We start from the raw sequence: 15,254 nt of genomic DNA, 5'->3' as shown, positions 1-15,254 counted from the left end.
GGCGGCGAGCAAGCGTAGGGCGCGGACGGGGCTGCGCAGGTTTACAAGCGGAGCGCTTGCGGTGCGCATGCGCCACGTCCTTACGCCGTCTCTGGGCGCCAGCGGCTGTACCGAAACATGGCGGAAGCTGGGTCCAATTCGGTGTTGTTCGTGTGTCTCGGTAAGGGCGCTCCGACTTAATATCTTTTGTTTTTGGGACCCTGAAGTGCTTCCTGTGTTCAGCTTCTCAACAAGAGCACGGGGCGGAGGGAAGAAGGGACAGGAGGCTTGGGCTGGGCCCGCGCCTGAACACTCGTTTGCCTGGCGTTTTCATAACCATCCCCCATCTTATGGTGCTCCTCTGAACCTGAGATCGGTGCGGTTTTGCCTCAGATTATGCTCCTGCTCTCCTTCCTGCTCTTCCCAATCCCATGCCACCCTCCCAACTTGCCCTTCCTCCACAAATCTTTGTTTTACTCCCATCTCTCCCACATCCCACAGAGGGGGATGTGGCCCCTTTCACTTGCTCCTCCCTCAAGTCTGTGTCTCCCATCATCTACTGTGTAAGTTACTTTCCTTGTCTCTGTGATGAAATATCTAAAACACCAAAACAACTTAAGGGAGAATAGATTTGTTTTGCCTCAGTTTCACAGGTTTCGGGCCTTTCTTGAATGATGGTTGATTCTGGGCTTGTGGTGAGGCAGAGCATCACGGACATCAGGTGGGCAGAGCATGAGACAGAGACCACTCCATGTGGACTGCAAACACAGAAAGGGGGGGGGGTAGAAAGCAGGACACACTTTATCCCCAAGAACATGCACCCAGTGATGTACTCTCTTCTGCTAATCCCCACGTCACTTTCATTATCAGTGAAGGAATGCCAGTGGCCTCATGCAGTTGGTGCGAGGTGTTCAGTAAAAGCAGAAACAGTGGGAAACAGTGTAGTTTGTAGTCAGGACTCGGGCAGGAGGCCTGTCCATGCTGGCCCAGAGGACAGATCGTGTGGTGTTCAGGTGAGAGTTGTAACCAGGGAAGTCTTGGTACCTTGGTTTGGAGTCCAGGCAGCCTTTCTCAGCCGAGATTTCTTTGCCCGTGGGTACCAAACTTCTTTATTCTGAATACATGGGGAGAGATTAGGTCCTTATGTACAGTGGATACTTTAGGTCAGGCATCTGCAAACTCTGTAAACAGCTGGAGTGAATTCTTTAACTTTGTGTGGTGAACAGTAGTGTAGACATAGGTGACCCATAAGGAACCAAACTTGGTTATGGTAAGTAGAACTTGTTCATAGATACCAGCATTGGGACTTGATAGAATTTTCACATATCACAAGATTTTCGGCATTTGCATTTAAAAAATGTTTTAAAACTAAAAATTTTGTCAACCTTCTGAACCTCATGTGAATGTGGTAAGCCATGAGTTGTCATTTCTGGGCCCCTGTTTGGAGTGCAGATCATGGGAGGCGATGTGAGGACTTGGGTTTCCTCTGGGTGAGATAAGCCAGTGGGAGGATCAGAGCAGAAGTGGGGAGGGGTATAGTTTGTTCCATCTGCAGTTGGGAGATTAGGCTACAGGAGGCCCTGGGAGAAGCAGGGGTATCTTTCTTAGTCATATGTGTGCTAGTCAGCTGGTAAATTGCTAGTCCAGGAAAATTTGAGAGTGGTACAGATGCATTATACCCAGAGCCCATTTGGAGTATAGCAAAAGCTGTTGTGTTTGAAATGCAAAAGTTTTATTCCTTCAGAGCCCTTCATCAGACTCTTCAGGTGAAGTGTACCTGTACAGAAGCATCAGGAGTTTGTCTGTGGTGGGGCTACTGGTTAAAAGAGCTTGTTTTATCAAGACTGTGAGAGGAGATTTTTGCTCTTTTAAGCTGGTCAAGATCGGACAAAGGCAGGTGTTATTTCAGCTCTAGCCGTTGTGGTTGGTAAGAGAACCAAGGTCATAATTCCAGAACTTGTGAAAGGTAAAATCTGAGGCCCTGTGTTTTTCTTAATGGCCAGTGTACTGACTTTCCATGTATGTATGTATGTATGTATGTATGTATGTATGAATGTATGTATGTATGTGTGTATGTTTTTATTTATGCATTTTTGATGGGATTTGTATATGCTAGGCAACATGTCAACTGTGTATCTTTTAATAACATCAATTGGGAAGCCAGAAGCAAGTTATTAGCATTAGTAGTTCCCTTTATTGATCTTGTAGTTTTCATGACTTGGAATCTCTGTAGAAATAGGGTACTTTTAATCTACACTTACATATCTTAATTTAAATACAGCTGTCTGGGGTGGAAGTATGGGTTAATATGCTAAAATGATGAAATGGCCCAAATGTTTGTATTGTGGAAAAACAAAACTGTTACTTCACAGTTAATGATATATATATATATATATATATATATATATATATATATTATACAAAGGTGGAGACATTTTAACTGTAAATGTTGATATATTACACATCAGTTACTTCTAATGTTCTAAAATAATGACAGTTGTCCTAATTTTCACATCACTACTGATTATAGAAAATATTGCCTGGAAGTTTGGTGATACACATAAAGCCTTTTTTGGTGGTGAAACAGTACTGATGGCAATTTTTATGAGAAAAATCAGGGCTAGGGAGATTAGCCCTGATTAGTTGGAGGGACCTGGGTTTTCAAAAATCCTATGTTTAAATAAAAGAAAAACAAAACAAAAACTGTACATGGTAACATACTTATATAATCCCAGTACTGGGTGGGTAGAGTCTGTTGGGTTCTTGAGCCTCTTGGCCAGCAAGCCTATCCTTTCCTACTAAGGCTGCTGTAAACCAGTAAGAAACCCTATCTATCTCTAAAAACAAAGTGGAAACTTCTGAGGAACACTACCTAACATTACCCCCATCCTCTATATGTACCTGCATGCTTGCCTGTGCACCCACACATATACAGAGAAAAATAAAAAATGACAATGTGGAAAGGAAAGCCTTCACAGCCAGGACTAGCATTATGGAGGACATTCAAAATAACTTCCTGTCTTAGCTTTAATGGTTAATCAATTTATTGTTATTTAAAAAAGTCACAGTATATGGGAAGAAGCCAAGTACTTAGATATGGAAGGATGTATAATCATGGCAGGAACTGGTCCAGGGATCAGAGCATCTGTTGCATCTCATGTCAGAATGTTCTATTGTATATTAGAAGCCAGGAGATTTTTGACCTCTCACAGTTTCTTTCTTGCTTGCTTAATTTTGTTCATAATGTTGGGTTTATGCTATACACCCAAATATGTTGTGTTGTCTTGCTGTGACCCTGGACCAAATTCTCTTACATTCCACCCTCCTGCCTCTTGCCCTCTGAAGCAAAGCAGACTACCTCTAAGATAGGACATAGAATCTATAATTCCTGTAGTTTCCTTTAAGAAACCTTAAACCTAGTTATTTCCCCTTCTTCCTTAAAGACCTGTGTTCCATAGTTGATCCTACACTAGGAAGAAAGAGTAGATACAGACAAACCTCACGAGGAGTCTCCCTGCATGTGTTTCATCAGGAAGAGGTGCTTTGTCCAGTCACAACTATCCGTTCTTACCAGATTTAATCATAAAATTATATATGCTAACTTTTTAACAAATGGGAAGTGGGACAGTTCTTTCAAACTCTTTAGCTCTTCAATTGGAAGGTTTCCATGTCTAATAAAACTAATTGAATCTATTTTTTCTTTTATAAACCTGCCTTATTAGAGTTGTCTGGGCTGATTAAAGGGTGGGTGAGGAAAGGAGTCATACCCACATACCTTAGACTGTTTCCCATTGGCTTTTTCATGTAATCTCACAGTGTATCTCTGAGCTCTTCTGAGCTTCCCACCTTGCAGGAAGAAGTTGTATCTTAAACAGCTTTCTAACTACAGGCTTACCATAGTACTTGGCTCAAAAGTAGTAGGCATACAAAGTAAATGTGTTTGGTAAGCTACCTTGCCAGAACCTTCAGATTATTCTCACTGGCTACACCAAGTACAGACTTGGCATGGGACTGGGGCTCCATGTCCTAGGCCCCTTAGTGTCTGGACTAATGCAGATGTACCCCTGCATCCTGCAGTTCCTACAGTCAGGTCCTTTCACTGTCTAATGCCATTTAGACTGCTTATCCTGAGGACATCAATTCAAGGCTAGGTTTCCTGGCATCTTATTTAGCTTTCTGGATTGTATCTTTATGTTTCTCTGTCTTGTGCTATTGTAGCACTTGCTTATCAGCATTTTAATAATTATATTGTGTCTTCTCAGTATATGAGCATGCCTCATTGTTGATCTGCTTGCAGATCTAAGGTTTCTTTGGTCTTTCTTGGTGTAGTAAGGAATTTGGTTCTTGTTCAGATTGGCTCATCTTCAATTTCCTTGGTACTTTCTTAGAGTAATGGAGTATCTATCTGTTAACACCTGGAGTCCTCATAGTTTATGTTGTTAGGGGACTCAGGTAGGTCCTGAGTCATCATCCCCTCACATTTAACTAATCACCCTGAATATCAATACTATGGTTAGCTTCCTGGCTTGGCAGTAGTACTCTTACATATTGTCAGTCAGTGACAAGAGGGTTAGGTGTCCCCAAGGACAAGAAGACTTCTTTTTTGGGGTCCCCAGAATGAGTTTTCCCTTCTTCTGTCTGTCTCCAATCTGTGTCTTCTTTTGAGTGGCAACTATGTCACTTACCTGAATTCTACATGGAATCAAGAATTCCATGATTCTAAGGAATCACCAAACCCGAAAGGCAAGGTATACTTGGTATATTTGAAAATACTTATTCCTATTCTATTGTACTTACTTTAAACTGAGCTGATTGCCACCCACATCATTAATTTCAGGACTTGATTTTGCTTCATTGCTAGTGAAAATTGATTTGGGTTTATTTGTTTTCTTGAGCTCTAGTTACCTCAACTATGGGCCATGACCTTGTTTGATCAGCTGTTCTGCTAGGGGATTCTGCACTATTTTACCAACTTTAAATGGATGTAGCTGCTGGACATCCATTTTGGGAGTGATCCACTCATTCTGTAGGTCAGGAGTTGACATCAATCTTTCTTCCATAACTAACAATCTATGTATGTCTTCTCCCTCTTTTTTTTTTTTTTTTTTTTTTTTTTTTAAAGGTAACATTTGCCGGTCACCCATTGCAGAAGCTGTTTTCAGAAAATTGGTAACTGATGAAAATGTTTCAGATAATGTGAGTATAATTCAGAATCATAAAGAGTCTAGACTGACTACGTTTGGGCAGCAAGGTGCCAGAACATTCTTTTTCTCTCCTGCAGTGGAGGATAGACAGTGCGGCTACATCCACCTATGAAGTGGGGAACCCCCCTGACTATCGTGGGCAGAACTGCATGAGAAAACATGGCATCCCCATGAGTCACATTGCACGGCAGGTACCGTACTGGAACTTGACATATGTTTTGTGTTACAGTGGGCCATTGACAGCAGCGCTGTTTCCGACTGGAACGTGGGCCGGCCCCCAGACCCAAGAGCTGTCAGCTGCCTAAGAAATCATGGCATTAGCACAGCCCATAAGGCAAGACAGGTAGAAAAGATCTTGTTTAATTTCTGCTACGTAGAATCCCATAACTTGAGAGACTGACCACCCTATGTATTACCGGATGTATTTGGTTAGGGTGAACTAACTTGTTACCTGTTTAGTTCTGAAAGGCTTAGATGACCTTGGGTACCTTGTTAAAGTACAAATAAAAGGCATAAAGTACAGTGAGACAATCTTGACTATGAGCCAGACCTGAGTTGTGGTCTTCATTATATTACCACATACGAACTTTGGTTAGACATCCTTTCTGCTTATGTTATCAGTTTGTTGGCACAACAAAGTTACACTGTACATACCTTTTCTACTTTGAAGTACCATAAAAATACAGGAGGACTCTGGTCTTGTTATGAACACTTGTTAGTCTGTCTTAAAAACTATGGAAATAACAAATATTTCAGTTACATATAAAGATAGTTTTGTGTCCATATTATCAGAAGATGGCAGCTATATTTTTGTGAATTCTTCATTTAAATTAAGTAGTTCATTGACCCTTTTTTAGTACAGTTCTCATTAGGCAGAAAATGAAAAATTTTATATCATTTGTTCATTTGAATCACTTCAGGCTTTTACAAACTTAGCCAATCTGCCACTGTCTGGGGAATGTGGACTATGAGTGGTCAGTCAAAACTGTTAAGACATGGTTTTTTTCATACTCTGTAACAAAAGCAGGTAGAATGTTTTAAATTCATAGGCCTTGAAAAGCAAAGCCAGAAGCTCCCTCTAGAGCAATTTTAATGATTAGCTTTAGAAGTAGTATTTCTATGGAATCTTTTTGTTTTTTCTTTTCCCTTTGTTTTTAAGAAAACGTTCTCAACCATTGATTTTGTTTTTTTAGTTCCAAAACACTTAAAGGATAATTTTGTAGGTCAATACCACATTTTTTGCTTATGTATGCAGATTATTTTTCCTTACTAATTGCCACACTTTGTGTAAAGTTTTATTTCACTAGTCTGTCAACCTAGGTTTAATAGATGGTATGTTGTTAGGATGCTAGTTCTTTGTAACTCAGTAGTCATGTCTTGTGATGTGAGCTTAGTGTGGTAAGTTGTGGAGAACTGCCCTTGTTCAAGTGTTCCTTTTACCAGTTTGTCCCTGGACTGAATATGACACTGAGGTTACTTGGCTGTCTCTTTCCTTTCATGCAGATGTCACCCCCAAGTTTCATTCTGATTTTTAACCTTAAAGGAATAGGATGATTTGCATTTTCTTTTGTTGAGTCAGGGTCATACTCTGTAGCACAAACCAGACTCAAACTCAAGGCCATCCTCCTGATTCATTTTCCCTGGCACCTAAATGGAGTCCATACATTTATAGTATCTTCTCCATGTTGCTGCTAAGTGTAACAGCAGTTTGTCCTGGCCAGTGTTAAGTGCTTCATTGTTCTACCTACTCTACCTCTGCTGGACATGTGGGCATCTTCTGTTGTGAGGCTTCTATGGATAGGGTCACTGCAAATGGAGTGAGCATGAGCACAGGAGTCTAATGGGTTTATACCTAGCATCTGTACCTATTCCTCATCAGATACACTTTGGGGATGCTTTCTTATCTTTAGAAGTTTATAAAAAGTTGACAGTATCTCTAATTTGAAAAAGTTGTTCTGATCAATTGTTTTTGCTGTTCCTTTGCTTTGAAATTACCCATCTTTTTTCTGGCTGTTTATTTTTCTTTTGGTCTACAATTAAGCAGCTTTGCTGTGAGAGACCAAAGTATGCTCTTTGAATTGTGATTTGATTTTTTAAAATCAATTTTGGGAAATGACAGACTGTTATTTTACCAGATTTTCCAAAGAGACAACTTTTATATATATTGAACATAAAATCTTTATATTCTCTTGCTTTAATTCTGTCACTCTGCTCTTGTTATGAGATTTCCTGGTAATCAATTTTCTGCTCTAAGCATTTTACTCTTTACAAAGTCCATAAGCGTATTTATGGAGTTATTCACATCTGTTATTTTATTGACAGCTGTTTTAAGTTTTACGTCATCTTTTTGTAATTGTAGTTTTCTGGTGAAACTTAAACTTTTACAGTTTTTTGAACGTCATACTGTTGATAATATTTTGTAATTTGTTCTTTGACAATTTCATATGTATGCATAATACATTTGCTCCTATTCACTTCTCTGTTTTCCTCTTTTATTTCCTTCTCACTCCCTTGGATTCCTTCTTCCCAATGTATTTTCCTCCTACTTTAGTGTGTGTGTGTGTGTGTGTGTGTGTGTGTGTGTGTGTTCATCCCACTGAGTTCATCCCACTGAGATTGTTTGCATGCCTATGTTACGGGGTTATTTACTGGATAGTGGGTAACTTAACATTGGCTGTACCACTTAAGAAAAATAATCTCCTCAGCTAGGGGCTAGGTCTCATATGTTTCTCTCCCATTCTTGCCAGACCATTAATGGGCTCTATGTTGTGCAGTAGGGAAAGCTGCTGTGAATTCACAAGTGAACATACTGATAGTATTTTAAATTAGGTCTGTTAGCATCTTTTGGGTCATTTCTGAGCCTGTTCTCTTTTTACCGTTTTGGAGTACTGTGAATTGGAGTGCCTTAGGTAGGGCCTAGTGCATGCTTGTATGCAAATGATCTGCCACAAAGCTATATCCTTAGCATTATTTAGTTTTATTTTGATGGTCTCATTCTGTAGCCTGGGCTAGTCTGGATCATGATCTTCCTGCTTCCCCTCACAAGGAGCTGAAATTACAGGCCTGTATTACTAGGCCTGGTGAGTCTGTTTTCTCCCCTTTTTGTTATGTGGTGTCCTTGCACGTGGTGTGTAAACAATCATAGTACTTTTTCATGACCACATTTTTACCACCATTTTTGACAGAATGCAGGTAGGTAAGTGTCTGGGTCAGAGAGGTGGCTTCTGTTAACTCTGTACCCTGCTGGGTCTGAGGTATGGCATGGGCAGCACACCTTTGGCAGGGGCAGCTCAGAGCATTGAATGTTGGTCTTTTCTTTACTGAGTCCACACAATTTCTCGTTGGCCTATTGAGCTTTTTGCCCTGCTAGGAGAGGACTTGATCAAACTGACAACAGGCAGTTGGGGCCCTGCTTTTCCACCATGGCCTTTGCCCGTGTCTCTACTCTCAAGGAAGCTCCTGGTTACTTGACATCATTGAAATCACAGTCCTGATGGTTGTCTGTGCATACTTACTCAGTTGTGGTTTAGTATCAAACAGTAAGTGATATTCACAGTGATTCACAAAGTCCCTTGGAGGCATCCCTAAATTGCACATAACTTCAGCTTAGATGGTATAACCCAGTAGAACCCAGTGCGGAGGCTGATAAGAAAATCTGCCTGACAGTGTGGGCTAGAGCAATGTTTCAGTGGTTAAGAGTACTTCCTCAGTACCCAAGGGGCAGATCATAACTCTAGCTCCAGGTGATCTGACACCTTCTGGTTTCTACTAGCACCTGCGCACAGGTGCATGCCTTCATATAGACGTGTGCACACACACACACACACACACACACACACACACAGAGAGAGAGAGAGAGAGAGAGAGAGAGAGAGAGAGAGAGAGAGAAAGAGAGAGAGAGAGAGATATGAGCAGACAGACAAATAAAAACAAATCTTAAGGAAAAAAGCCCATAGTTCTGGTTTTTTAATGCTTTAAAATCTGTCTGTCTATCTATCTGTCTGTCTGTCTGTCTGTCTGTCTGTCTGTCTATCTATCTATCTATCTATCTATCTATCTATCTATCTTTATGTGTATGAGTGTTTCACTTGAAAGTATGTGTACTGCATTTGTGTAGTGCTTGCAGAGGCTAGAAGAGGGTGTCATAATTATTGAAACTGTAATTATATTGCACAGTTGTGAGACACCATGTGGATGCTGGGAACTGAACTTGGGTCCTCTATAATTATAAAGTAACAAGTGCTTTTCACCACTGAGCCATTTCTTTAGTCCTGGATTTGTATTTTCTAATTAAGAAAAAAATAATTTTGTTTTAGTTTTAACAATGATAAAACCCCTAAAAATGGGCTGTTTGGATGTGGACTTGAATGCCTTGAGAGTTAAAAAGCTCTTGGACTGTAATGACTTGAGAGTTAAAAGGCCCTTGGGAGGGCTCTGGGTAGGGTCACGTCAGTGCTCACTGGGTTCAGCTGGTAAGGTCCATGCAGATTTGTTTAACTGTAGGTGATCTGTTATTTGTGGCTGTATTCCTGCCACACTGCTGCAATGAACCAGGTATTCTTAGGAGCATGCTTATCACCTTGAAGAAGAATCTTGGTTTCTGTGTGAGTTTTCTAATGATATTTGGTAATGGGATTAATTTTTCACATGCAAAAAAAAAAATGCTTTACTGTGTGTGCATTCTTCACAAGATGAAGTTCTAGCTGCTCTTCTTTCTCAGCTATCTTAAAACCCAAAAATCTAGTGTGGTTTGACTCCGTAAGTCATCAAGCATTATCTCTTTTAAAGGACAAATTAATTATATTCAAAATTAATGCTAAGATATTTCTCATAACTTGAAAAAAATAACACTTTATATAATAGTATTTTAGTATCTTTGAAATAAGTTACGCATCTTGGGAATATTGAAACAATACAGTCCTTTGTGATTATTTAAATGCTATACTAAAAGTTAATAGAAGTGTATACAGAAAGCTAAAATTTCCCATTTGAGTAACAAGTAAGTGACCATTTTTATTATTATTTGGCTATAGTCATTACTCCTTTTACCTAGATGCTTCCTGGGTGGTTAAAATCTAGAAGATAAATTTCTTCAACTATTACACATCTTAAACTGTGCGGTGTCAGAAGAAAGTACATCTGATGATGTACTGGAGGAAACCCTTCCCATGTTAAGTTATGGGTTTGCAGTCATGATTTCTTGTCCCTGGTGGACCCTTTGAAAATCAGTTATTCTCCCTTTTCTGAGGCCCTGTGTCTCCTCTCTGCCTTGCTTTATGGATGGATGGTTCTACTAGAAGATCTATGTGTTACCAAGGCCTAAGACAGTCAGCGGAATGACAAATAGAGCAGCGAAGGTGATGGCCTGAAAGTCATTCATGTGTCAACAGAATTATATTTCCTTACCGAGGGTCCAAAACTAACAATAAACTTTATGTCCAAATTTTATATTTTCTAATTATTTCAAAGAACCTTGTACAAAATGTCCATTTTTGTATTTTCTGATTATTTCAAAGAACGTTCTAAAAATTATTTTGCAGTATAGTTTTGGAACTACAATGATTATATTTTAACTAAAAATTTTCCAAATTGCTTATTAAAATTTTAGTTAATGACTGAACATGTAATTTAGTTAATGAGTTAACATGTAATTACATGTTTTTTTCCCAACTACTGTTTTGTATGTATATAATCACTGTGTTTTGACTTCTTAAATGCAGATTACAAGAGAAGACTTTGTCACATTCGATTATATACTATGTATGGATGAAAGCAATCTGAGGTAATCATATATATATATATATAATTGTTTTTTTGGGACACAGTTTTTCTGTGTAGCCCTGTCTGTCCTGGAACTCACATCCACCTCTGCCTTCTGAATGCTGGGATTAAAAGGGAGCGCCACCTCATGCAATAATCCTATTTTAAACAGTATTTTTGTCCTCTTCTCAACTGAGTCATAGCCCCAGCAAGGTGTTGTACAAAATGACTTTCTATTGTCTTACAGTTTTTAATGTAAGGTTGATTATAATTTATAGAATTATTCAGCATAACAGAACTATTGGAACATGAAGTGTGGTTGACTCAGATCTGTTTACAGAAATGTGGTTTCCAAAAGAGAGCAATGAATGGACATGGAGACAGCTGGTTTGGGGCTTTAGGTGTACAAGTGATGCATGGATTTGCATTAATTCAGTTAACTGCTGTAACAGATGAGGAGTATCTTGTATCTTCTTTCTTTCTTTCTTTCTTTCTTTCTTTCTTTCTTTCTTTCTTTCTTTTTTAAAGATTTATTTATTATGTATACAGTCTTCTGCCTGCATGTCAGCCTGCAGGCCAAAAGAGGGCACCAGATCTCATTACAGATGGTTGTGAGCCACCATGTGGATGCTGGGAATTGAACTCAGGACCTCTGGAAGAGCAGCCTGTGCTCTTAACCTCTTGAGCCATCTCTCCAGCCCGTATCTTATTTCTTTATAAGTGCAGAACTCTAGAGTAAATCTGGCAAGACGGAGACTTTACTGGGTTTACATTTTTGGTTAATTAACACTGATGGGCTAAGGTGTTAAGGAGCAGTGGTTGCTCTGTAATACTGATGTGGTCTACGGGTCCACACCCCTCATTAGTAAATTCACTTTATTACCAAGAAAGAAAATGAGGAACAGTGGACTTAAGTCACTCCCCTAAGTTCACAGGGCAGATGAGTGGGTCTAGAGGGGCCTAAAATCATAGCTGCTGCTACCTTGGCCTTCATGCTTCCCACTGAACATATTATCTCGTACTTGCTCCTGGCCTCACTCACCTGTTCTCCCACTCACTCCTACTTGCTTCTGTCTTTGCTTGACCTGAACATCATCTGTACTGTCTCTTTGTCTTGGGGTGTGATATCCATACATTTTTGTTTTTTAAGTTCTTTCCTGGCATTTTAAAAAAATGTTATCATTTTTAGTGTCCCAAAATACAATTCAAAATCAGAAGAAAACCTAATAATTGTGTGACTTAAAGATGCACATTTGGGTATCAGAATCCCTGCACTGTGGATACAGCTGCAGGAGTCCCACAGGTCTGCAGAGTGTTCTGTTTCATTTCAAATCAGGTTGCACTGTTGTATTTTGATAGGATATTTCATAAACCCCTAGCAGATGTCCCTGTTTAACTTAAAACCATAGATCAGAAATCTAAGTTCATGTTTCAATTTTACAGAGATTTGAATAGAAAAAGTAATCAAGTTAAAAACTGCAAAGCTAAAATTGAGCTACTTGGGAGCTATGATCCACAGAAACAACTCATTATTGAAGATCCCTATTATGTAAGTACATTTCAGGTTTGGGGCCACTGTTAAGGTGGACAGGATGTATTCTGTGGTATTAAATGACAGGTCTGGGTCTTCTGAGGACACTGTCATTATAAACCATTGTTGGTTTTTCTTTTTTGTTCTTTTAGGGCAATGATTCTGACTTCGAAGTGGTGTACCAGCAATGCCTCAGGTGCTGCAAGGCCTTCCTGGAGAAGACTCGATAGATGGTCCTGCCCACCACCATTGAGCAACTCACTCACCAGAGCCATGCCCAAGGGTGGTGGCAGTCCTTAGCCCCATGCCCCACCTGTCTTTTCAGCTGACTTACTGTCCACCTTTAAAATAATTGTAGGTGGAAATTAGGCATATGTTCAGAAAGATAAAAATATCTGAGTAAGATAATTTGAGGTGAGGCAAAGCATTCTTAGACTAATTGGAACCTCTCACCTTGCCCTAATTACAAAATAGTGAAACAAGCAAATATGGAACAAAGTAGAACACAATGAAGTAAGAATGACCTGCAAGGTTCAGGTCAGCCTCTGACCCCAGCTAGCCTGGGTGGTCTGGTCTGACTAGTGTGTGTGCATGGCCAGCACCCAGGGGTGCCATTTGCTTGCCTTATACCTCTGTCCTAGACTCTTAAGGCAATAACTCCATCCATATCAGCCTTCCATTTGACATTGGGAGAGTTGAAACTCAGACACACTGAGGGCATTTAAATATTTGCAAGAGAGGAAGCTGGATGTGATAATAATGCAGGCCTGCAATTCCAGCAGGCCATCCTGGGCCATACAGTGAAGATGGGAGCAACAGATTGATCACATTAGCATTTTTCACTCTTGGTTTTTGTCTAGTGTTTTTGAGCTTTGTTCCTGTTTGAGCCACTTTACCTCTTTAAAAAAAAAGAGAAAAGATGTGCTTAAATAGTGGAATGTTTATAGTGTTCTTTCATCAACATTTTAAAGTTACAGGCAAGCATATGTAATTTAAGTGCATTTTCAGAAGGTGACCTCAGATTCATATGTCAGAAAAGAGTTGGAGTTAAACTGGGACGTTAACAAATATAACTGAAATTGAAATCTGGTGTCTGCCTGCTTTCTTACTGACAAATGAAAAAAAAAAGTATGTAAAACATTGCCTCCATGTGCCCTTTATCTGGCCTGATGTTAAGTTTGTGTACTTATTCTCAATATTAGAAAGCAAAGTGATGAAAAATAGAAGCACATTGCTGTGACATACGGTGATGTATGCTTAATTAAGAGAGACTCTGGGAACTATCCTTATCTATGGGCCTTCTTCATGTAGCTGGTCCAGTTTCCTAGCTGAGTAGGTGATAACTGTCTGTCTTAGCCTGACTTAACTGGTCACAACTGGTGACCTCCAGTCCTGAAGAACTTCTAGTTAGGAAATGTTTGAAAGAAGCACAGAGACCTGGGAATATGCAGTTACCTGCTTGACTGGAGCCCACTCTCAGAGGAAGGTGAAACAGATGACTCTCTAGAGGAAAGCAACTACCCCAACATCCTCTCCTCACAGAAAGGCCATGATGTCCTGACAAAGACAGACACTTCACCAATTAACTTTCTGGCTCCTGTGGAGTTTTGGTCACAGTTTTCACAAAGTTAAAATCTAGGAAGGCAAAGGATAAGTAGTCAACCACAGTAAGTCAGAAGCTCTCACCCTAGTTTGGTAGTTGCTTCAAGATCTCCGATTGCCCTTTCACATTATAAAGTCCTATTTTCTTGAATTTTTACATGTGTACCTTAGATGCAAATCCCTGGAATGTGGGCTTCTGGTGGCTACTTTGTTCTGTGGCTGTTCCAAACATTACCATGTGTTCGTAAGAGCTCATGAACACAGAAACTTTAAGTTCAATCCAATTACTTAAAAAAAAAAAAAGTTAAAATTTGGAACTGTTCTTGGTGTTCTTAGTTTGGCATACTCTTACAATCATGTAGGAAATAGTGTAAACTTATTTGGAGTATAGATGACTAAATGAGATCAAGAAATCTGGAATTTGTGTCATTTAATACTTAGTGACAACGGGCGTTGGTGGTGCATGCCTTTAATCCCAGCACTCAGAGGGCAGAGGCAGAGGCAGAGGCAGTTGGATCTCTGTGAGTTTGAGGCCAGCCTGGTCTCTAGAGCGAGTGCCAGGATAGGCTTCAAAGCTACACAGAGGAAACCCTGTCTTGAAAAACCAAAAAAAAAAACATACTTAGTGACACCTGTACATATATATGTATGCCACGTGTGTGTGTGTGTGTGTGTGTGTGTGTGTGTGTATTGAGCAATGATGTTATAGAAGAGTCACTCTGAAGACTGTTCATTATACCAAACACTTCATTTATTTCCTTGTACTTATTCACAGTATTTACATATTGTACAATACCTGGAATGTACTTTTACAGAGGACAAATGAGACTGGCCTGGGCATACCCACATATTGATATGCCACTGTCTTCAAAACAAGTGAGGTTTTTTGGTTTTCATTAAAATTTTTCATGCAGTTCCAAACTATACTTGGGAGTTTAATTGTAGAAGTAATACAAAATGTCAAATCATACTTTATACTCTATGAAAATACAGTTTAATGTTCTGCCTATGTTTCTAAAGAAATACTTGTGGTTCCACCTAATCTTAAAAGGGAAATACCTCATAGCTTTAAACATCAAATGTGGAGTGTTTCTCTTATAATCTAAGAGTGGCAAATCTCACTGACAGACACACCGATTTGCTGAATGTATATTTGTAAACTGTCAGCAACATAGAAA

The 15,254-nt window shown here is 39.6% G+C and overlaps 1 protein-coding gene across 2 annotated transcripts; it reads left to right on the top strand.

The window, feature by feature from the left end:
* The first annotated feature begins 6 nt into the window (after nt 1–6).
* Nucleotides 7–13,564, top strand: Acp1 (acid phosphatase 1). 2 transcript variants are annotated; one of them, XM_027424743.2, is made up of 6 exons: nt 7–160; nt 5,102–5,175; nt 5,413–5,526; nt 10,904–10,965; nt 12,387–12,492; nt 12,627–13,564. In XM_027424743.2, exons 1-6 carry the CDS (start codon nt 118–120, stop codon nt 12,702–12,704), a joined length of 477 nt encoding a protein of 158 aa, XP_027280544.1. In that variant the 5' UTR covers nt 7–117; the 3' UTR covers nt 12,705–13,564. The 2 variants fall into 2 exon arrangements, with proteins under 2 accessions (XP_027280544.1, XP_027280545.1); XM_027424744.2 differs by lacking the exon at nt 5,413–5,526 and adding an exon at nt 5,261–5,374.
* Nucleotides 13,565–15,254: the final 1,690 nt, after the last annotated feature.

Source organism: Cricetulus griseus, chromosome 7 (genome assembly GCF_003668045.3).
Source record: "Cricetulus griseus strain 17A/GY chromosome 7, alternate assembly CriGri-PICRH-1.0, whole genome shotgun sequence".
In the NCBI taxonomy this organism is placed as follows: Eukaryota; Metazoa; Chordata; class Mammalia; order Rodentia; family Cricetidae; genus Cricetulus; species Cricetulus griseus.
This window is presented reverse-complemented; position numbering and strand designations above follow the sequence as displayed.